The 22,692-nt window shown below is 37.8% G+C and overlaps 1 protein-coding gene across 2 annotated transcripts in view; it reads left to right on the plus strand.

The window, feature by feature from the left end:
* LOC128695098 (sodium chloride cotransporter 69) overlaps nucleotides 1-18,562 on the plus strand; it is a gene marked incomplete at its 5' end in the record, with an annotated part of 43,882 nt that extends 25,320 nt beyond the window's left edge. The window contains 17 exon segments of one of the 2 annotated variants that reach the window (XM_070091428.1): nucleotides 701-796; nucleotides 1,133-1,386; nucleotides 1,581-1,695; nucleotides 2,686-2,840; nucleotides 3,455-3,649; nucleotides 3,913-4,020; nucleotides 5,043-5,166; nucleotides 6,399-6,520; nucleotides 6,927-7,062; nucleotides 7,932-8,143; nucleotides 8,315-8,556; nucleotides 8,889-9,127; nucleotides 13,993-14,211; nucleotides 15,394-15,482; nucleotides 15,933-16,107; nucleotides 16,375-16,495; nucleotides 17,075-18,562. In XM_070091428.1, the coding sequence (XP_069947529.1) occupies nucleotides 701-796; nucleotides 1,133-1,386; nucleotides 1,581-1,695; nucleotides 2,686-2,840; nucleotides 3,455-3,649; nucleotides 3,913-4,020; nucleotides 5,043-5,166; nucleotides 6,399-6,520; nucleotides 6,927-7,062; nucleotides 7,932-8,143; nucleotides 8,315-8,556; nucleotides 8,889-9,127; nucleotides 13,993-14,211; nucleotides 15,394-15,482; nucleotides 15,933-16,107; nucleotides 16,375-16,495; nucleotides 17,075-17,210 (2,738 nt within the window). 2 annotated transcript variants of the gene reach the window in all.
* Between the last annotated feature and the right edge of the window lie 4,130 nt (nucleotides 18,563-22,692).

A 22,692-nucleotide genomic window follows, 5' to 3' on the forward strand; every position in this document is an offset into this window, starting at 1 on the left:
ATGAAAACTAGTCAACCTGGTGAAATGTTTCCAATTTATTATACATTTCTGTGAAGTAGGTTGGTAGTACATTTAGTCCTGAAGCCGAGGGAGGAAAGTGCTGGTACCTCCTCCTCGTATTTTTTCCGAACTTTAAAGTTGTCCCTAATAAATCATTTTTGTTCACGCCTACCCTGGGGAAGGGGGGGGGGTCATGTCATTCTTAGTATTAGCAGATGGAGGATCGAGCTTCCACCTCTCCTTGCACTGAATGAATGAGACTTTGTTACTGCAATTGTTTATGCCTCCGTACAGCAAAAATGTTTTCGCCAATATGATTCAATAGTTATTTGATGACCTTGGGAATAAATTTTCTCAGTTGATGCCCTGATGGTAGTAAGTGCATAAAGTAACAAAGTTTGATCCAAGGAAGTGGGGACTCACTCCAGTTCCGTGGTTCAAGAGCATTGAGAGTAAATGGGTCCTCATAGGTTGGGAGAAGGTGGTTGTGAAATTTACATTGCTGAACCAAAAGGTCATTCAGCGCTTCCTTGTAGGCGACCTCTCATTGATATGTACATTATGGTATGATATATAATGGTATACTATACCATTTAATTGTACAGTATACACATGCTGCTTTCCATGCATACACATCAGAATATATATGATATTGACCACTTGTATTTTCAGTTATTTCACACTAGTATTTGTATTGCAGTGGAGGGTATGCTGATCGTGACATGTGGTAACATCGTCACCACCATCACCGCTCTGTCCATGGCCGCCATTTCCACCAATGGCCAGATCAAAGGAGGTTTGTTCATGCAGCATTTCAGTCTCTAATTATATAGCAGCGTACACTTGATTTTTGGATGTGATGAACGCTTTCGTGTAATCTGAGAGAGAGAATGTGTGTGTGTGTGTGTGTGTGTGTGTGTGTGTGTGTGTGTGTGTGTGTGTGTGTGTGTGTGTGTGTGTGTGTCTTGCTTAATATGATGGAGTCATTCTTGAGCTTAACTCAAAGTTAAATGTGTATGGCATAATTGTAAATGTGATGCAGCCAAAGTAGCTGCCCTTCCCAGCATCTGCCTCTGTTTTCCCATAAATGATGTCTGTACCACTAGTTGTTACATTGTTACCCCTTCTTCAGGTGGCACCTACTACATGATTAGTCGCTCACTGGGGCCTGAGTTCGGTGGGGCCATCGGTTTGATCTTCTCCTTGGCAAATGCCATTGCAGCTGCCATGTACATAGTCGGCTTCTGTGAGTCCATGAATGACCTGCTGAGGTCTCAGGGCTTGCAGATATTCGACAGTGGTATTAATGATGTGAGGGTGATTGGCAGCATCACACTAGTTGTCCTCTTTGCAATCTGCGTCATCGGCATGGAATGGGAAGCCAGGGTATGTTAAAAAATTATTACTGATACTCTCCTTGCATGTAACTCATGTTTGATGTAATTTGATAGCCACATGTTGTAATTTTAAGATTAACCAAGCCAGAACTTCAGGGATATCAAAGCTATACAAGTTTTATTTGCATAATAGACCAAATTAAATATTGATATACTTTGTCACTTATACCTTTGTGTGTACAGGCACAGGTAGTCCTACTAGTCGTACTGTTGGTGGCCATCCTGGACTTCATCATTGGTGCCTTTGTGGGACCTCTTACTGAAGAAGAGATTGCCCAGGGCTTTATTGGTTTGAACGGTAAGTGGCTAATATGTAACTAATATGTAACTTTGGGCTAGAGCCTTACCCAGGCTCTAGCCCATAGTTACATACTAGTACTTGTCTTAATTGTCATTGGGAGCTCTCCCAGTACTAGGTGTCATGATCTGGGCCAGTGCCCACCGATTCCACCACAGTTGATAACAGGTTCATCATCACCTCAATTGCTCCCATTATGATCACCGAAGCCATCACATAGCCTGTATCACATCTAACATGACCATCATCAATTTTGTCAATGCTTGTACCCGTTCCAACACTGTTAATACGACTTGTTAATACTTCCACCAACACCACCATGAATTCCACCACCACAAGCTATTAAATCTACCAGGAAAACATCAAGGTAAACAAATATAGGTTTAGCACAGTACAGCCTCTCTTCACTTAACAACGGAGTTCTGTTCCTAAGACCATGTCGGTAAACGAATATAGGTTTAGCACAGTACAGCCTCTCTTCACTTAACAATGGAGTTCTGTTCCTAAGACCACGTTGGTAAACGAATTCATCACTAAGTGAGGAGCATACTATAATGGTAGTCGGTTTGTGTCAACCATTGTTTTAGTGTCACCGTTGCACCATTTATAAAATTTCTGGTATGTTTTAAAATGTTCATACAGTCACCCTGCCTCGGTGGGAGACGGCCGACTTGTTGAAAAAAAAAAAATACAGTACATGTATTGTACTGTATATTGTAATAAACAGAATAGAGGAAATTAGCTCTGTTATACATTACTTTGGTATGCATACGGGTCAGAGAGCTCGTTGTAACTCCAAGTCGTTGGTAAATGAGTGAGGAGAGGCTGTATATAAAAGGCGGTTAAAAAGTTAGCACATAATTTTGGTATTGTCCTAGACAGCTTCATTTCTGCAGCAACATATAGGTGATTACAAAGAAATTAAATAGGGAGAGAAGACACAGAAGTCAATAGTAGTCATTGATCCTTAATCTTCATTCATCTCTGCAGGGACATTATTCAACGAAAATTTTTTTTCGGACTATCGTGACGAGGGCAAACAAAGTGGAGAGGAAGGAAATACGGGCTTCTTTAGTGTCTTCAGCGTTTTCTTCCCAGCCTGTACTGGTATCCTGGCTGGAGCCAACATATCAGGTGACCTGAAGGTATGTATAAGAGTTTTCAAGACTAGACAGTGGACCCCTGGAGATAATTCCAGGGGTCATCTCTGACCTTGTTTATGGTTTATGGCCTTGGTCAGCCAAGCTGCTAGTGTTAGCTGACTACCTTCCAGTGTAACACCACAGACTGGCTCATCTAGTTAACAAGAGATTGATTTGATTGTTTTGCATCATGTTTTCTGTGAGAGACTGTAAAATGACACACCAAATTTTTATAATAGAATTTGAACTGTTTCAAGCAAGTGAGCCCTAAAACTTGTAGGCACATTATGTGATTTGTTTGCAATTGTGCTATTACAATTTCACGAATCTTATCTGTTTAATTATACATTAACTGAAAAAAATATTATCCAGAACTCAAGGTTGTTAGGCTTTAAAATCTTTAAAAACATAATTTTTATAAATGATAGTGTTATGTCCGTTGTCTTATCATTTTCGGTGTTAGTTTAGTTTTATAAATTCTCCATTAGCGCTTTCAAGCCCAAGAGATTTAAAAGATTCATTTAGAAATTTTAATACCTGTACACTGTTGCAGTATACAAAATAACTTGCCAAATAGTATCTACAGTTCTATAGCTTGATATCCTTCCTATCCACAGGACCCATCAGGAGCCATACCCAAGGGTACAATTCTGGCCATCATTATCACCTACTTTTCCTACATGATCCTTGTACTCCTGTCTGGGGCAGTTGAGGTGAGGGATGCCACAGGAAACATCACCCAGGTAGCAGACTGGTCTTTCACTAACTGTACAGATACAGTGTGTGAATATGGCCTTAGCAACAGTTCTCAGGTATGTCACTAGTATACTCACCATGTATTAGGCACACAGTTTACAATCACATTGAGCATTTAAATCATATTGAGGTATGATTTTCTTGTATTTGTTTTAAAAGCAAAATGCTCATTTCAAAGTCTGGTGTTATTTATTGACATAGTTTAGGACCTGGAAAATTCTCTTCCCTTTCACACTCTTATCTCTTCTCCCTCTTTTTTTTTTCTTTTTCTTATTTACTTTTTATTTTCTGTTAATGAAAATAAATTTGCCTCCTGCAGGTGATGGAGCTGGTGTCTATCTTTGGCCCATTGATCTTCGCTGGTTGCTTTGCTGCCACGATCTCATCTGCTCTGGCCTCAATTGTCTCTGCCCCCAAGGTCTTCCAGGTAATGTATTAGCTTATTGGAGTGCCGCCCATAGCCAAAGATGAGCTAATTCCCATATGGTCATCTGTCCAACTACTAGCCAGGCTCTGTAATGTGTAATCATGATTACCAAATGATGCACACATGTACAGCTCCACTTAAATAGAAAATACATAGGAGGCCCCAGCTTAAAAAAAAGAAGCATTCCTGGTTTCTCATCTTATAATTATATTTGTTTGTATAAAAAACAATAGTTATACAAAGTCTTAATGTATTTGTCACAGTACCTAACTTCCATGATTGTGAGTACTGTATATGTATAATTAAGTGCATTTGTAAGTTTCAGTACTCTTAGATTATCAGATTATGAAAGGGCTGACCCACTTCTTCAGGATGTAGAAGCTGAACTTCCCTATCCCAGGACTTGGTCATCCTGTTCTCATTCATCCTCCAAATTACCCCAACAACCCCTCCCTATTCCAGGACTTTGGCTAACAAGTTTCCCTGAATCTTTCCATAAGTATTACCTTGCTCACTATAACAGCATGTCAAATTCCTAAAATCACTCATCTCCAGATACCATGATCTAACATCCTCACACATGCCCATTGTATGCTCAGTCTTCTACCACTGAAAACTTCTTTCTTGCCTTCCCATCTTTTGCCTTCCTCCATGAATTTACATACATACCCTCTTGGTCATCCTGTTCTCATTCATCCTCCCTAAATGTGACATCTCCATTGTGTCCAAACTCCTTGCTGCAACTTTTAAAGGCCATACCTCACACTTATATAAAAGGATTGGTATCAGTATTCCTGGGTGCATTCTTCTTTGTTGTCTCTATAAATACTTTTTTTTTCTCCACAGATGTTTCAGCTTCCAGTTTGCAGGGTTCACTCAACCTGGGGCACATCATTGTGTCCTTCCATCCCTTCTGTGGTACACTTCATCTTTCAGAGACCCATTTGAGGACATGTCTCTTCTTCCAATCTGATATTTATTTTTATTTTTTAATTTTTATTAACATATTTTTCTCATTGCAGGCTCTCTGTAAGGACAAGCTTTACCCATATATTGAGTTCTTTGGCAAGGGCTATGGCAAAAGTGATGAACCTTACCGTGGCTATGTCCTCACATTCATCATTGTGCTGATCTTCACCCTCATTGGTAGGTTACCATTGTATGGGTGCCTGGGTCATCATGATACAATAGGATGGGAACATTCATTGTGGGAAAGCCTGGGACTTCGTTTGTGGGGAGGGAAAGAGGGTTGATAATCCACAGTAAACATTCCATATTATTAGGAAAATATTTAGTGTTTTAATTTGAAATTTTATATTCAAGTTGCTTAATGCTGTACCTTATTCATTAACCAACTTGGTTATGCAAAGTAAGCCATCAGTAGAGAATGATATACTGGTATGTTCATCACGTGACTAGGGAATTAATTTATTGAATTATTGTCGAAATTATTAGTGATTAATATATTAATAAACATTGATAGCTTGAAAAATAATTCCAAAAAGCCACATTAATACTGAATGAAGAATAGGTTTTTTTTTTATTATCACACTGGCCGATTCCCACCAAGGGAGAGTGGCCCGAAAAAGAAAAACTTTCACCATCATTCACTACAGTTTTTAAACTGCAACATTAACACCCCTCCTTCAGAGTGCAGGCACTCTGGTTATAATGATTGGAATCTATTACAGTGGACCCCCGGTTAACGATATTTTTTCACTCCGGAAGTATGTTCAGGTGGCAGTACTGACCGAATTTGTTCCCATAAGGAATATTGTGAAGTAGATTAGTCCATTTCAGACCCCCAGACATACACGTACAAACGCACTTACATAAATACACTTACATAATTGGTCGCATTCGGAGGTAATCGTTATGCGGGGGTCCACTGTATATGGCAACAAAGTGGAAATAAAATATTATATTACAGTTCATTATGAAGTTCCAAGTAAGGAAGAACATTGTTTTCCAAACCAGTAAGATATGAAAAGAGGGCCTACTCTCACGCAAAAAAAAAAAAAAAATCCTCTATGCTCACTTTTCTCTGTACTCTGCCATCTGTTTGATATTAACCCTTAAATGGTCCAAACGTATATATACGTTTTTTCAACATCTGAAAGTATGTAAAAAAATGTAGATCTTCTTTTTTGTTTTACATTTGAAAACGTTTAAAAAAACTTTTATCTACATTTTTTTTTTTGCTATACGTATTTTAAAATATGTAAAAAAAAGTAGATCTGCTTTTGTAGCACTACGATTTGTTTGGACCGTTTAAGGGTTAAACGGGAAGCTTATGATTTGGTAAAATTTCATCTGTCTTTAATTTCCATATTAAATTTCTACTTTTTTCATTTGTCGTATCTCATTTTCTTTGTCAGCTCGCCTTGATTCAATTGCAGCCATCATTACCAATTTCTTCTTGGCTGCGTACGCCCTCATCAACTTCTCCACCTTCCACGCATCCCTACAGCACACTCCCAGTTGGCGACCCACCTTCACAGTAAGTGTCCACCACAAACTCCACAAAATTACATGTAATTGTTTTTGATAAGCTATATTTTAAATATACAGAGTAAGTTCTCTAAATATTAAGTTATCAAAAAAATTTGTACATGGTACAAATTTATCTGCATCTTCTTTCAACAAGCCAGCCGTATCCCATCTAGGATATTTTTATTAATCATTGATGAAAAAACTCATAAAAATAAATAAATGTCATCTCTCACTGACCAAATTTATTTCAAAAGTTGAACATTAGAAAAGGGATTCAGATAATGTATCTGACTTGCAGAGAGCCTTTTGTTTCCTTTAATATGCTAAGGCTAGGGCATTTTTTGTGCTTGTGTGATAGTAATATGAACTAATTTATTGTATTGCATTCTTAAATATATATATTTTTGTTGCAGTACTATAACAAGTGGCTAAGTCTCCTGGGAGGTATATTGTGCACAGCCATCATGTTTATGATCCAGTGGTACACGGCACTTATCACCATCATCATCATCATTCTCCTCTACTTCATAGTCGTCTACAGGAAGCCAGGTAATCTTGCCCTTCTTTTTTCCCCACTGCCCTCTGTCCTTTTTTTAACATATAATATCACTTCCTATCTACTCTTTTTACACCCTTCTATATTTTCCTTCCTTTCATTATTGTTGTCCCTTTTGTCTCCTTTAACCTTCTCTTGCTTATTTTTTAAAATTCCTTTTTGCCAATTTTTTCTTGTGCTTTTTTTCCCCCTTCCTTTTCTTTTTATGTTGCCAATATTTTTTTGTCTACCTTTCTTCTCATCCTGTTTTTTCTTCAAATTTTCTCTTCCTTTTTCTTTTTATCATTCTTGCTGTCTTCTTTCATTTTGTATCTGCCATACTTGTTTTTTTCCTCGTCCTTTTCTGCCATTTTCTTCATCCCTTTGCCTCTTTCTACTCACATTTTCTAGTTCTCTTCCTCATTTGCCTCTTACTCATTTCTTTCTAATTGTCCTCTTGTTTTTTCTCCATTCTTTTTTTTTTTTTTATCTCATCTTACTTTTTTTACTTACCCCCTTCTTCCTCATTTCCTTCTTTTATTCGTCTTAGGGGTTGGCTTAATTTTTACTAATTGCACAATGCTCTTTTAATAAATACTTTTCTCCATAAATTATTTTTTGCTTTTCTATTTTCATGTCTTCCCCATAGCTGTCTCCCTGGTATGTGCTGAATTTATGTTAATATTCATCTTTTTTGCATCCAAGGGATACTTGATTTAATTTTATTATAATACAAAAATATTCAGGCACTCCTTTAAGCCTTTAAAATTAACACTACTTGAAATTCTTGGCAACATTGCAGATTTTGCCAAGGTTTGAGAGTACCCAGAAGAATTTATCAATAATTGTTTATTTGAGTCTTAAATTCTTTTTTGCTTTCCAGATGTTAACTGGGGATCATCAACACAGGCACAGATATACAGTATGGCACTAAACTCGACCATATCTCTAAATCAAGTGGAAGAGCATATCAAGACTTTCCGGCCTCAGATCCTGGTGTTGACTGGAGCACCCTATGCCAGGCCACCTCTCATCCACTTTGCAAACTCCATCACAAAGAACATGTCCCTCCTTATCACTGGTCAATGTTTTAAAGTAAGATATTTTTAATCATAGAGAGTAAGAGAGATAGGCAGATGAAAATTTTAAAAATTGCACGTGATCATATAGAAAAGACAAATGAATACTGTAGTTAAATAGCTATGCATATACAAAAACAATTAAATTCTGTAATTAGAAAGTTAACAACTTTCTCGTTGATCTCAGGAAATGCAGTCTCAGAGAGTACGGACAAGACACTATGTAGAAGCCACAAACTGGTTGTCTCGACACAAGGTGAGGGCCTTCCACTCTATTGCTGATGGCCCTTCCATGGAAATGGCTGCCAGGATGCTAATGTGTAATGTTGGTCTGGGTAAACTACGACCCAATTTGGTCCTCATGGGCTACAAGTCAACCTGGAAGACATGCCCAGCTGAAGAACTACAAGGTTACTTCAAGACTATTCAGTGAGTGGCAAGATTATTCTGCATGTACTAATAAATATTTTATTCATACAAAATTTAGATGTTGCTGAATTTGCAGTTCCTCTTACCCCATTGAACCTTCACTGTCAAAGTACATATTTTTAATTTGTTTGTGATCCTCTCCAGTACATGATATAATGCCAATAAAAGCAGAGAAAACTTTGATTAGGAACTCTCAAACTGAATAAAAACATTACATGCAGCAAATTATCATCATCATATTCACAGGGAGGCCTTTTATCTTCGGAAAATCCAATAATTACCGGCTTTACTATATTGTAATTCTAACATTCGCAAATGTCATGTTCCCACAGCCATGCTTTTGGATTGCATCTGGCTGTAGGAATCTTGTGTGTAGAGGGTGGCCTTGACTACTCCCATCTGACCGAGGTGTCGCAAGATGAAGAGGACCCAAACTATAATGGTTCTACCAACCCTACCTCCTCTGGTGGTGCCACTGCATCCAATACCGATCCCTCCACTTTGCCTACATCCACCTCTACAGTCAGCTTTGGCCACTACCAAAATGAAGTAGATGTTTCTACTGGTCCTTGTAAGTAGTACAGTCAGTCTGTATAGTCTGTATATAGTGAGGGCAAGTTTGCACAAAACAACCCATAATTAGAGTTATATAAGAAAAATATAACACTGAAATTAACTTGAATGCATTGTATGTCCAAATCAGAAATAGATTTTTTTTTTTTACATTGGCTATCTCCCACTGAGGTATGATGACCATCATTCACTATCACTTGTCTTGCTGGAGGTGTGGTGATACTACAGTTCAGATGCCCCTCCAAACTACAAATATCTCCACCCTCCTCCTGCAGAGTGCAGGCAGTGTACTTACTGCCTTCAGGCTAACTGGTGTTTCCCTGAATCCCTTTGAAAAATGTTGCTTTACTCACACTCCAACAACATGTCAAGCCCTGAAAACCATTTGCCTCCACTCCTGTCTAACATGCTCACACATGTTTGGTGGGTGTCCAAGCCCTTCCTTCCAGTTTAGCATTTTCTTTTGATTATAATAATTACCCCCCCCCCCCATCCCTCCAACCTTTTTAGGGCTACACTTACCCTACCTTGCTCATTCCTGTCTAAATGTCCTAACCACCCCAACAAACCCTCCTCAGCCCTCTGGACAATACTTGTCGGTTTTCTAAACCATTCATCACAATACTTTTAGTAACCCCACACCTCCTAATCTCCAAGCTTTGAATTGCCATCAGCCTGAATGTATCTGTACCTGAATGTTTGGTACCTGAATGTCGGGTACAGATTCCATACACACTGCATTGACCACTCTCCTTGAATCAGGAGAAATTGCAAGATGTGCAAGATGATTTTTTTAGCTATTTAAATGAATAATTCTATAATGCATGTTCATGAAATAACATGGGGACATGCATAGATATACTTGAAATAGAATTTCTTGTGTATTATAGTTGCTAATACTTTAAACCATTATATATCCCCAGCTCTTGCAAAAACCCTTATTCTTGGGTTTCAAAAGTTGACTCGAGGTACAGTCATATTTCAAATACTTTACCTCTTGACCTGCATGAAGGTGTCAGACCTGCATGGAGGTGTCATAGTTTTTGTTAGTGATAGTTAAATAAGAGTAGGTTTCTAGTTCTTATGTAGTTGCAATGGGCGTTTTAACTTTGACTGTTTCGGCCATATACATACGTCTTACGAGACAGTGTTTCGGACGTATATATACTCAATAATTCTATTGGCAGAAAGGTGGGTTGGTGCAAGTATGAGTAGTGGGGGGGTTGAAGAGGGTTGGAATATTTTTAAAAAATGCAGTATTAGAATGTGGGGCAGAAGTTTGTGGTTATAGGAGGGTGGGTGAAGGAGGAAAGAGGAGTGATTGGTGGAATGCTGAAGTAAAGGGTTGTAAAAGAAGTAAATGCTAGGGTATTCAGGAGAGGGGTGGGATTAAATGCAGTATTAGAATGTGGGGCAGAAGTTTGTGGTTATAGGAGGGTGGGTGAAGGAGGAAAGAGGAGTGATTGGTGGAATGATGAAGCTAGGGTATTCAGGAGAGGGGTGGGATTAAATTATGGGGAATTAAATACAAAATGTGAATTGACACAGTTGGTTTTTGCTGATGATACTGTGCTTATGGAAGATTCTAAAGAAAAATTGCAAAGTTTAGTGGATGAGTTTGGGAGTGTGTGTAAAGGTAGAGAGTTGAAGGTGAACATAGAAAAGAGTAAGGTGATGAGGGTATCAAATGATTTAGATAAAGAAAAATTGGATATCAAATTGGGGAGGAGGAGTATGGAAGAAGTGAATGTTTTCAGATACTTGGGAGTTGACGTGTCGGTGGATGGATTTATGAAGGATGAGGTTAATCGTAGAATTGATGAGGGAAAGAAGGCGAGCGGTGCGTTGAGGTATATGTGGAGACAAAAAGCGTTAACTATGGAGGCAAAGAAGGGAATGTATGAAAGTATAGTAGTACCAACACTATTATATGGGTGTGAAGCTTGGGTTGTGAATGCAGCAGCGAGGAGGTGGTTGGAGACAGTGGAGATGTCCTGTCTAAGGGCAATGTGTGGTGTAAATATTATGCATAAAATTCAGAGTTCGAGTTAATAAAAGTATCAGGGCTGAAGAGGGGTTGTTGAGGTGATTTGGTCATTTAGAGAGAATGGATCAAAGTAGAATGACATGGAGAGCATTTAAATCTGTAAGGGAAGGAAGGCGGGGTAGGGGTCATCCACGAAAAGGTTGGAAGGAAGTGGTAAGGGAGGTTTTGTTGGTGAGGGGTTTGAACTTCCAGCAGGCGTGCATGAGCATGTTCGATATGAGTGAATGGAGACGAATGGTATTTGGGACCTGACGATCTGTTGGAGTGTGAGCAGGGTAATATTTAGTGAAGGGAATTAGGGAAACCGGTTATTTTTATATAGCTGGACTTGAGTCCTGGAAATGCACTCTAAAAGAGGGGTTCGGGATATTAGCTGTTTGGAGGGATATGTCATGTATCTTTATACGTATATGTTGTGTTCTGAGCACCTGCAAAAACAGTGATTATGTGTGAGTGAGGTCAAAGTGTTTAATGATGATGAAAGTATTTTCTTTTTGGGGATTTTCTTTCTTTTTGGGTCACTCTGCCTTGGTGGGAGACTTGTTAAAAAAAAAAAAAATTCTAGCGGCTTCAAATCAAGCAGGAGAAAGCTGGTAGGCCCATATGTGAGAGAATGGGTCTGTGTGGTCAGTGTGCAATGTATAAAAAAAATGCATTATGCACGCAGTGCATAATGAGAAAAAAAAACTCCGCCCATGTTTCTGGATTAAAACACCGAATTTGAGGTGTATTTTCGTATAGCATTTATGGTTGTATTCTCGTTTTCTTGCTTTCATTTGATAGAATGGAAAAATAATACAGAAAGAGAGGTGATTTTGATTAGTTTCACGATGAAAATGACCTTGAAATTGAGCTCAAAGTAGCAGAAATGTTCAATTTTTACCAATGTTCAAGAGGAAGCTAATCACACTACACGTCAACTGAGGAGACTAATATTCTTTCACTAGTGCACTGATATTATTTATACTATTTTTACAATGATGCAGTAGTCTGCGTAACAGTAAATCTTCTATTTTTTGTGTGAACAAAAAATAAAAATAGAAAAGAAGAGTAATATAAGAGGGGCCTGGAGATATGACTAATGAACACAAGATGTTATTTTTAGTGCCGAGAATGTCTGCATTGTTTGTTCTGGACCCTATTTTGAAATTGGCATCTTTTTTAATTTGCATGAAATTGGCCAAATTTCTAATTTCTGACCACTCAATTGGGTAGTTGAAATCGGTAAATGGGCGGTTTCTTGTACTCAGTTGATAGAAAAATGGAGTTCTAAAGAAATAGCTATGAGTTTGGTTGGCTGGAACAGTGGAATTGGCTGAAAATAAGGCTGAAAGTTGGCGAAATTGCCAGTGCGTATATATCGCCGTACTTTTGGTGTCATTACCATCGGAAAAAGATTCTCTATCATTTCATAAGAAAAAATAGTTTTTTTTACTCCAAAAATTTTGCGACACTAGTAGACACTTCAGGATTTGGAGCTGCGACAGTCAAAGGGTTATTAACAAAGGATGACTAAAGAAAAGTAGGATGCCAGAAGAGTTCTTTAGTGTTTGGAATAAGTCTTTGATAAAGGAGCCAATGGAAAGTGTTAGTAGCTACAGTATATCCAAAGTATTGTATAATTGGTTTCTTGGTTTCAATCCAAACTTACCAAGAGTTTAAATGTTATAATTGTATGCTAGTTAAATTTGCTTGTAAATTGCAGATTCAATGCATAAATGGCTTTTAAATTTCAGTATTCAGTGCATAACATAGCATACTGTAATATGGCCAACTAAGTGAGATAAATCTCTATCGATTTCTGACGAGATTCATATACTGTACTCAGTATATAAAGATCCCATATAATGTGCATGTGTTCATATGTTTCTAAGTTACAGTATTGTACCCTTACATTCTGCAGAAGTCTATGAGAGATATCACATTTGTTTACACATTACGCTTATGATTTTTTCTCTAGTTCTTGATAATGGTAATATGTAGCGAAGCAATATATTATAAAGATTTCTTTATAATTTTGACATGATTAAAGTAGTTTTTTCTGCATACAAGAAAGTTAGCATGCATACAACGAAATTAGTGGTCAGTGTTAAAGATTGTCTTTTTCAGTCATGATAATGATTCAACACCTCAGGGAGGTGTCTTGATGCAAGTGAGGGGTTCTTGGTCCAAGAAAGTAGGCCTGTCTTCTTCCTTGGATCAAATCTGATTGCCTCCCATTCCCCATGCACAGTTTGACCCCTATGGATTTAGTGCTTCCCCCTAATAAAAATAATAGTAATAAAAATGGTTCTTAAGATGAAGGTGGAATAATTTTTTTTAGAAAGTCATTAATCAGTTTAAGGTATAGTAACTGTAAATTAAGTTAAAAAATACATTACAATAAGTTATTCTACCTGAATCCTGTTTTTTATGCAACACCTGCTAGAAATTATCACCCATCTTCATTTCATTTACAATATACTGTATAAAAAAATTAACTAGTGCTCTTAGTGAGGTATTGAATTGGAATATTTTTAAATAATATGTATATATTAAATGTAAAGAAAATCTTTAAACAAGAGCTCATTTTAAGAAGAATTTACACTAGCAACAAAATTCTAATGGAAACAGGTTCATGTCTTGTTAATGCTACTGGAGCATTACTTTTGCATATGATTCTGATTTGTGCTACATTGAAACCATAGACAACTTGCCTTTCTGAACAAAAGTGTCTGCATAAATTCTATGGCTCACATTTTACATTTTATTACATTTGTGACAGTATGTTTTATTGAAGATTTATAGCATAATATTACAATTCTATTCTGAAACAGCTGCTGTTGTAGGTTATACAAATGCTGCAGCAGTGCCAGATGAAGCTAGCCATCCATCATTCCTGGAAAACCTGAAGATGGGCAAGAAGACAAAAGACCCTACATACCGTCTGGCCAATGGTGAAGTGGTGGCACCACAGATAGTAGATGCCATGCTCCGATTCACACGAAAACAGCCCAAAGGAACAATTGACGTGTGGTGGCTGTATGATGATGGTGGTAAGTTGCTTACTAATAGCAAGAATCCCTAACTAACCCTACAGTAATAATAATAATACAGTACTGCAATAATAATTTTATTCGTGGATAGATGAGAGAAAGTTGTATATGCATTGGGGAATCTGTGAAAAGAAGTTTGAAAGGAAATTGGCAAGAAATACGAAACAGGGTGGTTGGAGGAAGGGTTTGATTTTAATTTGTAAAGAAATTACCTTAGGGAAAAAAAATAGCCCCTTATCAGTGTAAATCAGGACAACTTATCATTAGTGACAAGAAATATTAACATATTTCCTGTTTTTATACAAGGATAAAAATGAAATCAATGGGCTAGTAACCCCTTCTTTCATTTTTCTTTTTGGACCACCCTGCCTTGGTGGGATACAGCCAGTTTGTTGAAAGAAGAAAAATAAAATCCCAGGAATCAATTATGTGGTATGAAAGGTTTAATTTAAAGACTGGAAGAGTATTTGTTGAAGTGGGTTTGTTATGAAGAAAAAATGAAGCATGATAGATTGATTAGGTGGGTGTATAAACCTGAAGATAAGAGGCATAGGGAGATAGAGTCTAAGAGTAATTAGGAGAATGCAAAAAAGCATTAAGTTGCCTGAAGATCCTGTAGAATGTGAGCATTGCAACATATGTACATGTATGTATGTGCGTGTTTGGGAAAGGGGGGTTGCAGGGAACTCGGCTTAATGACACAGGAGGACTAGGAAGGATATGATAATGACATCCAAAATGCTGAGAGAAATTGACAAGGTAAACAGGGACAGAATGTTTTGGAGATGGGAACAAGAGGGCACAGCTGGAAGTTGAAACTTGCATGAATCCCAGGGACCTTAAGAAGCATTTGTAAAACCTTAGTTATCAGGAAGTGGAATAAACTAGAGAGTGAGGTGGCAGAAAGAGGTGGGGGCCAGGAGCTGTAAATTAGTCCCTGCAACTAGTACATGTAGATGCATACTCACACACACACTGTTTGGCATGTAAATAATACAAATTACAACTTTGTTATGTTGTGACTAGAACCAATTTTTGTATGCTACTCCAGCCATTATGAAGATAAGTTACAGTTGCAGTGAGCTATTTTCAAAGATATAAATATTGGTCATTTGTTTCCAGTAAATTTCTTTCAGACATTTTTCAAATTTACAAGTTACCATAAAATTTTTTTCCTCCCAGGTCTGACAATGTTGATCCCGTACATCCTTACAACTCGGGCATCCTGGTCTTCCTGCAAACTTAGGGTATTCTGCCTAGCTAATAAAAAAGTAAGTAACCAGCAATTTCAGCAGGATATGTTAAGCCCAGTTCATTTTATATCACAAGAATACACCCAAAAATTTAATAGTAAAGTACAATATCAGGATTATTGTGAACTGTTGATTTTCCTAGTTTAAGTAATGAGGTTTTTTTGTTTTATTTAGTTTTATCTTAAATTTGTGGAAGGTAATATAAAGAGAAGGTGCCTTTATCTTTTCCTCTGCTTTCTTTTGTTTGAAAGCACCTCTCCACCCATGAAAGTAGTACGGGTGAACAAGGTAGAGGAAACTGTAGTAATCTAATTTCAGATTAAATTATTGTAGAGCATATCCTTATTTTCTTCTTGCTTACAAACTATTATTGCATTTGTTAATAGTAACAGTATTACTTAATGTTCGTAATATTTGTGAAGCCAGTTGTCATATAAATATAATTTTTTTTTTCTTTAACCTCTACAGGATGATTTAGCTTCTGAGCACCGCAGAATGATCGAGCTGCTCTGCAAGTTCCGGATTGATTTCTCTGATGTTGTCATGGTTCCTGATGTAACACGGCGTCCAAAGGAGGAATCAGTAAGAGATTTCAACAACCTCATTAGCAGTTTCAAGGTGCCACCAGAGGAAGAGGATGGAGGTAAGTTGAATCCTAATTTTGCAAACACTGGCAGAATGATGATCTTTCTCATTAGTAGTTGATGTATAAGCTTCATACTTTATGAACATTACTATGAGTAGATTACATTAGTCACAGGGTGAATCCTTCAGTTCTCTTAAATTCATTCCCATATTTGCAATATGTGCATTCCTGTTGTGAGGAAACAGTAGCAAGTGATAACAGAATACCTCTGCCATTCCTTAACTTTTGCAATTTCCTTAATCTATCACTTTGATCTTTCTTCAGTTAAAACCCCTGAGGGCATCACAGAGTCAGAGTTGGTAGCCCTGAAGGACAAGACCAATCGCCATATTCGTTTGAGGGAGCTGCTGCTGGAACACTCGAGAAATGCCACCTTTATTGTCATGTGAGTTGGAGGACAGTATTTTTAGGTTTAAGCATTTGTATAGCAGTTTATAGGTGAGAGGGTAGGCGGAAAAAAAAATGAAGGCTTTAAAGAGAAAGGAATAAGAGTTGCAGTATTAAGAAACAGAATAATAAAGATAAGCAAGTGTAGGATTATCCCTGCATTTTATATAATCATTAGGCACAGTAAAGACTAGCCATTCTGTCAGAGTGCAAAACATTAACATGCACATGGCAGGATGGTACTGGTAATTCGTCCCTGGATGGTGTGCATTGAGTGAATGAGTTATCTTAGAACATAGCTGTGTATAGGAAAGAGAAAGCATTGTTGTAACATTCTACCCCCAGACCTTGCTTTCCTACCTCCTCCATTTACCATCACTGGGAAACACAGTATATTATTGATAGTCTTAATGGTAACCCAGCATGTTTTTGTATGTATAAATTTGAGAAAATAACCTTTTAAGAAAATGGATTTTACCTTGATATGAAGGTCATACAAAGGCTCATATCTAGATACATTTGATGAATTAGTAGATAAAATATGAGTGACAATCTAATGTGTTTGAATTGTTAACAGGACCCTGCCCATACCTGCAGTGGGAACAGTTTCAGCACCTCTCTACATGGCTTGGTTAGAGACTCTTACACACCAGATGCCGCCGTTCCTCCTCCTCCGTGGCAACCAGTCATCAGTACTCACCTTCTACTCTTGAAAATCTATGCACACCTTTAATTGGACACACCATCTTAAAGATTGTGTGTACTGCTCATCCATCACAATTCTTTCTCATCTGATATACTGTACCTACAGATATATTTTGTGTGCTACTTGTTCATCACATCTGCACCAACCATATGTACAGTTTAAACATAGGCTATACATATTTGCTACTGAAATGTTCCTTCTAAATTAATTTAATTATGCCCAGATTCTGTATCCTACAAAAATTTACGTCATTATTTTTAAATAAAAAAAAATAACTAAAGGTCTCAAGTTGCTCAGGATCCTACTGATTGTCATTCAACGTACTTTTGAAGTACAGCAGCACGAATCTCATACGTATGTAATAAAACCATTTATCTTAAATGAGCAGGTATGCAAATGCACTAAGATGCTAATATTCAGTACCAGTACTGATGTTTCCAGTACATTTTATTGATGAAATTGAATATTTGCTGATGTTTGAGGAGTTTCATGTGTTCTCATAAAAGATGTAGATATAGACTATTGATACTCATTTTTGTAGCAAATATTTAGTGCAGATGAGGAAGGGCACTATATTGCAAAACTGCGTATGACAGAATTGAAATGGTCATGAATGAGACTTGGTGCACCTCCTACCTCCCATTTAGGTTGGGAATGGAGGAAAGAAAAAAAATGGAGTTAGAAAAATTATGTCACTCGAGTTTCATTTTGTTACAAATGTCCACAGAATTTATATATATATATATATAAAGTCTTATTTTTTGTAATTTACTGTGATATTGTAAAGTAAGTGGTATGGGTTGATGTGTGAACTGCAGGTGTATGAGGAACGCTGTGCATTTGATCGGATGGCTATACATTTGGTTTGTCTGATAACATTTGATCTGTCTAAATTTAACCATAAGTTTGGCCTGTCTGTTACTTTTACATTTGGTCTGTAAACTATATATTTGGCATGTCTGAAACCTGTGATCTTGATAGCATACATATTTCTGGACAGCTGTAAAATTTGTAACATTACTTTTTTTGACAACTGTACATTTTTCCTGATTACTGTATATTATATCTAATAAACCACTAACCAAAATTTTTAGATAATTATTTTTGAGTGGTGACATTTTTTAATTATTTCACATTGCTGAATGTGTGTTTTTGTTTTTGTCTTACTACATGAGAAATAAGTGTTCCTGTAGCTCAAATATATTTTAAAAATATTTTACAGGCCAATGTAACTGTAATATACTTATTTATATTAGGTTATTAATAAAGAGTAATTTTTCCAATACATAAGAATCTTTATATATTATAAGCTAACTGAAGTGCAAAATGTAATTATTTTGATTATATGCCCAAATACAAGACATATTTAAATGGAATATTAAAGGTATAGACAGCACTAACTAATACTACCCTCAAGGAAGGTTCCTTGATGCTGGTGAAGTTCCCTGAAGTAAGCATGAATACCTTTCACATCATCCCCCCCACATGCGATGTATAATCCCACAGGTTTAGTGCTTCTCTCCTGATTATAATAATAGTAATAATAATAATACCTTTTCTGTCATGTTCACATTTAGAGTATCATCCCCAAACACAGTCCTACTGACACCAATAACAAGGGTAACCCTTGCCACAGCAGAGGGATTCGATCTGAGGAACTGAACCTCCTGTCCCCTTCCTCCAATCAATCTAAATACCCATTTCTCTTAGTTTCATTGTGGGAATATTTCCCCATTTGTGAAATTCACTCTTGGCTGTGTTCTAACATAGCTCCTATTGGTAATGCTGTGGTGGTTGGGTCATTTCGCTCAATGTAAGCTCAGTCATCTTAGGGTATGTCAGGTGACCTGGTGAGACATTGGGTGGCCATTTTGGCAGGATCCAGTAGTAGTCACTGAAGGTGAACTTCATAAATGGTGGATGAAGGGGTGGTTAAGAAATAGTGTTCATAAATGGTGGCGATGAAGGGCACGATGGTGAGGTAATGACTGGAGTTGGGCAAGGCTGAACTGATTACATGGGTGAAGGTTTAATATTCTGCTATCTTATTCTATATGATGCAGCACTGTATGACCCTTGTGGGTTTACCACTTAGTTATGATTATTATTTTAAACTGGCCGTATCCCACTGAGGCAGGGTGGCCAAAAAAGAAAAAAACGAGTTTCTTTGTAAATTTAGTAAGACCTCGGTTATCGGCCATAATCCATTCCAGAAGGTCACCCGAAAACTGAAATATTTCCCATAAGAATTAATGTAAATACAATTAATCCGTTCCAAACAAAAATACAGTGGACCCCCGGTTAACGAACTTTTTTCATTCCAGTAGTATGTTCAGGTGCCAATACTGACCGAATTTTTTCCCATAAGGAATATTGTGAAGTAGATTAGTCCATTTCAGACCCCCAAACATACACGTACAAACGCACTTACATAAATACACTTACATAATTGGTCGCATTTGGAGGTGATCGTTAAGCGGGGGTCCACTGTATTCACAAAAAAAAAATTTTTTTTTAATAATTATATAAATATTACGTGCCTTTATTGAAGGCTAATGCTGTAGTAGGGAGGAGTTAGTGTTTGGAAGGGGAACCCCCCTCCATAAAGACTTTAGGTAGCAAAGCCTTCTCTGGGGTTACTTCCCTTTTAATACCACTAGGACCAGCTTGAGAGTCACTGTCCAGAGTGCTCTGTTTCTGGCATTTCTAAGATTACCTGAAGTGGGACAGGGTTTTGTCAGTAAATATGTTTCACCTTTGTCAGGGTGGTACTTCTCGACAAAACTTTGCACATCATTCCACTGCACAAATGTTCTTAATGAAGAAGACACCTCCTTTACTCCCTCTTCCTCCGCCTCTGAAGCAAGTTCCTCAGCTGCAGTCTGTTGCTGTTCGAGTTTAAGCTCTTCACTGGTTAGCTCTTCCCCGTGGTCCTCCACTAACTCTTCCACATCCTCGCCACTCACCTCCAACCCCATGGACTTCCCCAGTACCACAATAGTCCACAGGGTCGGCAGGGTCAGGGTCAGTCTCAAACCCTTCAAAATCCCTCTCTTGCAGTTCTTCAGTGGTTAGCTCTTCCCTGTGGTCCTCCACCAACTCTTCCACATCCTCACCACTCGCCTCCAACCCCATGGACTTCCCCAGTACCACAATAGTCCACAGGGTCGGCAGGATCAGGGTCAGTCTCAAACCCTTCAAAATCCCTCTCTTGGACATAATCTGGCCACTGTTTTCTCCAAGCAGATTTCAAAGTCCTGGAAGTCACTCCCTCCCAAGCCTTACCTATAAGGCATATGCAATGGAGGATAGTGAAGTGATTCCCCAGGGTCAACTGAGTGTCCAAGGTTACTTCAAAGCACTTTTGAAACACTGTAAGGTTTCATCCCAGAAGCACTATCACTTGAGAACTGGCTGCAGTGCTGTGTGACTTATAGGCTTAGTGCTTAGTTATGATTGCAATAATAATAATTGGGAATTGGCATCACTCGGGATAGCCAATCCCATCACAGAAGGGACAAGAGGAATAGTGAATGTGTTGGCTCAGTGATTGTATGAGATGTAATGAATCAGGGAATGTTACGTTGGTTGTCCCTTATTACTTTGACAGTAAGGTTCTCACTACATGTTCTAGTGTGGGGTAGCTTTTTACTTAATGGCCTTATCTGTCTAGGGGTAATACTTACATCCTGAGTGTCTCTGATATCCTTTCACCAGCCCTCTTCACAGGTTATGTAAACTACTACTATAAAAATATAACTATTCTCAATGGATATGTACAGAATATACAATTACAGCCTCACATTTTCAAAACAAAGATCTACACACTCCATAGCTGTTCTCCACATGGTGTTTTCCAACAACTTTTGTCCTTCTCTCTTCTTGACATAATTCTGGGCTAACCAGTGTTTTGACACTATAGTCACCCTGGGTATGGTGGCCACAACTTAAATTATAAAAACTCACTCCTGGAGCACACATACTGCCCCAAAAGATAGAAGAAGAACCCAGAGATCCTGCCAGGTTGAAGGTCAGCCACAGAGAGAGTCAGAGAGGGAGAGAGAGAAAGACTAGCTAAGCTCCCACCAAAACAAAAGACTGTTGCCAAGCACAATTCTCCAGTTACCACAATTCTACCACCCTTAATTTTACTTTTACAAAAAGAAATACAACTTTATAAACTACTTATTTAAATTGTGTGTTTATGTGTCTATAGTATAACCTATTATATTGAGAAAAATAGGCTTGACCCAGCTGCCTCTCAGTCATTTAGAACTGAGTCCCCATCAATTCAATATAATTAGGTATTCCAGAGTAACTGTTACTTATAAATACATGTTGGGTCCTATAGCCCCATAACAGGGAATAATATGCAAAAAATACATATAGTATGACCTGGAGGGTTTAGTGCTTAGTTTGATTATAATAATGATACATGGAGTGCTGAAGCAGCTGTGTAAAAACAAGCTTTCCATTGGAGGAAAAACTGCATAACCCTTGTGGGTTTAGAACTTTTGATTATAATAATTGGAAGAAAAATAAGGAAATGAGTCAGGGAACAATGTTGCCAACATGCTTATGCTGGCTTTTTATGCTGCTGTATAGTGAATAAGGAGCATAACTATCAGGTATTTTCTTCACATTTTATACATTTCTTATATTATCTCTTATTGCTTCTTTATTTTCTACCAGAGCATTATATTTAATTATATTTCTATCTATCTCCACAGTTATGATTATAATAATTTTTATTATTAACACATCGGCCGATTCCCACCAAAGCAGGGTGGCATGAAAAAGAAAAGCTTTCATCATTCACTCCATCACTGTCTTCCCAGAACGCTGCTTTACACTACAGTTATAAAACTGCAACAGTAACGCCCATTCTTCAGAGTGCAGACACTCTACTTTCCATCTCCAGGACTCAAGTCTGGCCTGCTGGTTTCAGAGGAAACCCTTCATAAATGTTACGTTGCTCACACTCCAACAGCACGTCAGGTATTAAAAACCATTTGTCTCCATTCACTCCTATCAAATACGCTCATGCATGCTTGCTGGAAGTCCAAGCCCCTCCCACACAAAACCTCCTTTACCCCCTCCCTCCAACCTTAGTTAGTTTAGGCCTCTTAGGCATTGCTGTCTTGGTTTAAGGTTGCTGCTCACCATAACCCCCAAGTCCTTTTCGCAATCTGTATGGCTAAGTTCTACATCATTTAACTTATAAGTACTAGGGTTATGGGCACTCCCAAGCTTCAGAACCTTGCATTTATCTACATTGAACTGCATCTGCCACTTTTCTGACCAAGAATAGAGTTTGTTTAAATCCTCCTGAAGTTCCATAACATCTACGTTTGAATCAATTATCCTACCTATCTTTGTGTCATCGGCGAATTTGCTCATATCACCAGTAATTCCCTCATCAAGATCATTGATATATATTATAAACAACAACGGGCCCAAGACTGATCCCTGTGGAACGCCACTTGTTA

This window comes from Cherax quadricarinatus, chromosome 35 (genome assembly GCF_038502225.1).
Source record: "Cherax quadricarinatus isolate ZL_2023a chromosome 35, ASM3850222v1, whole genome shotgun sequence".
Classification (NCBI taxonomy): domain Eukaryota; kingdom Metazoa; phylum Arthropoda; class Malacostraca; order Decapoda; family Parastacidae; genus Cherax; species Cherax quadricarinatus.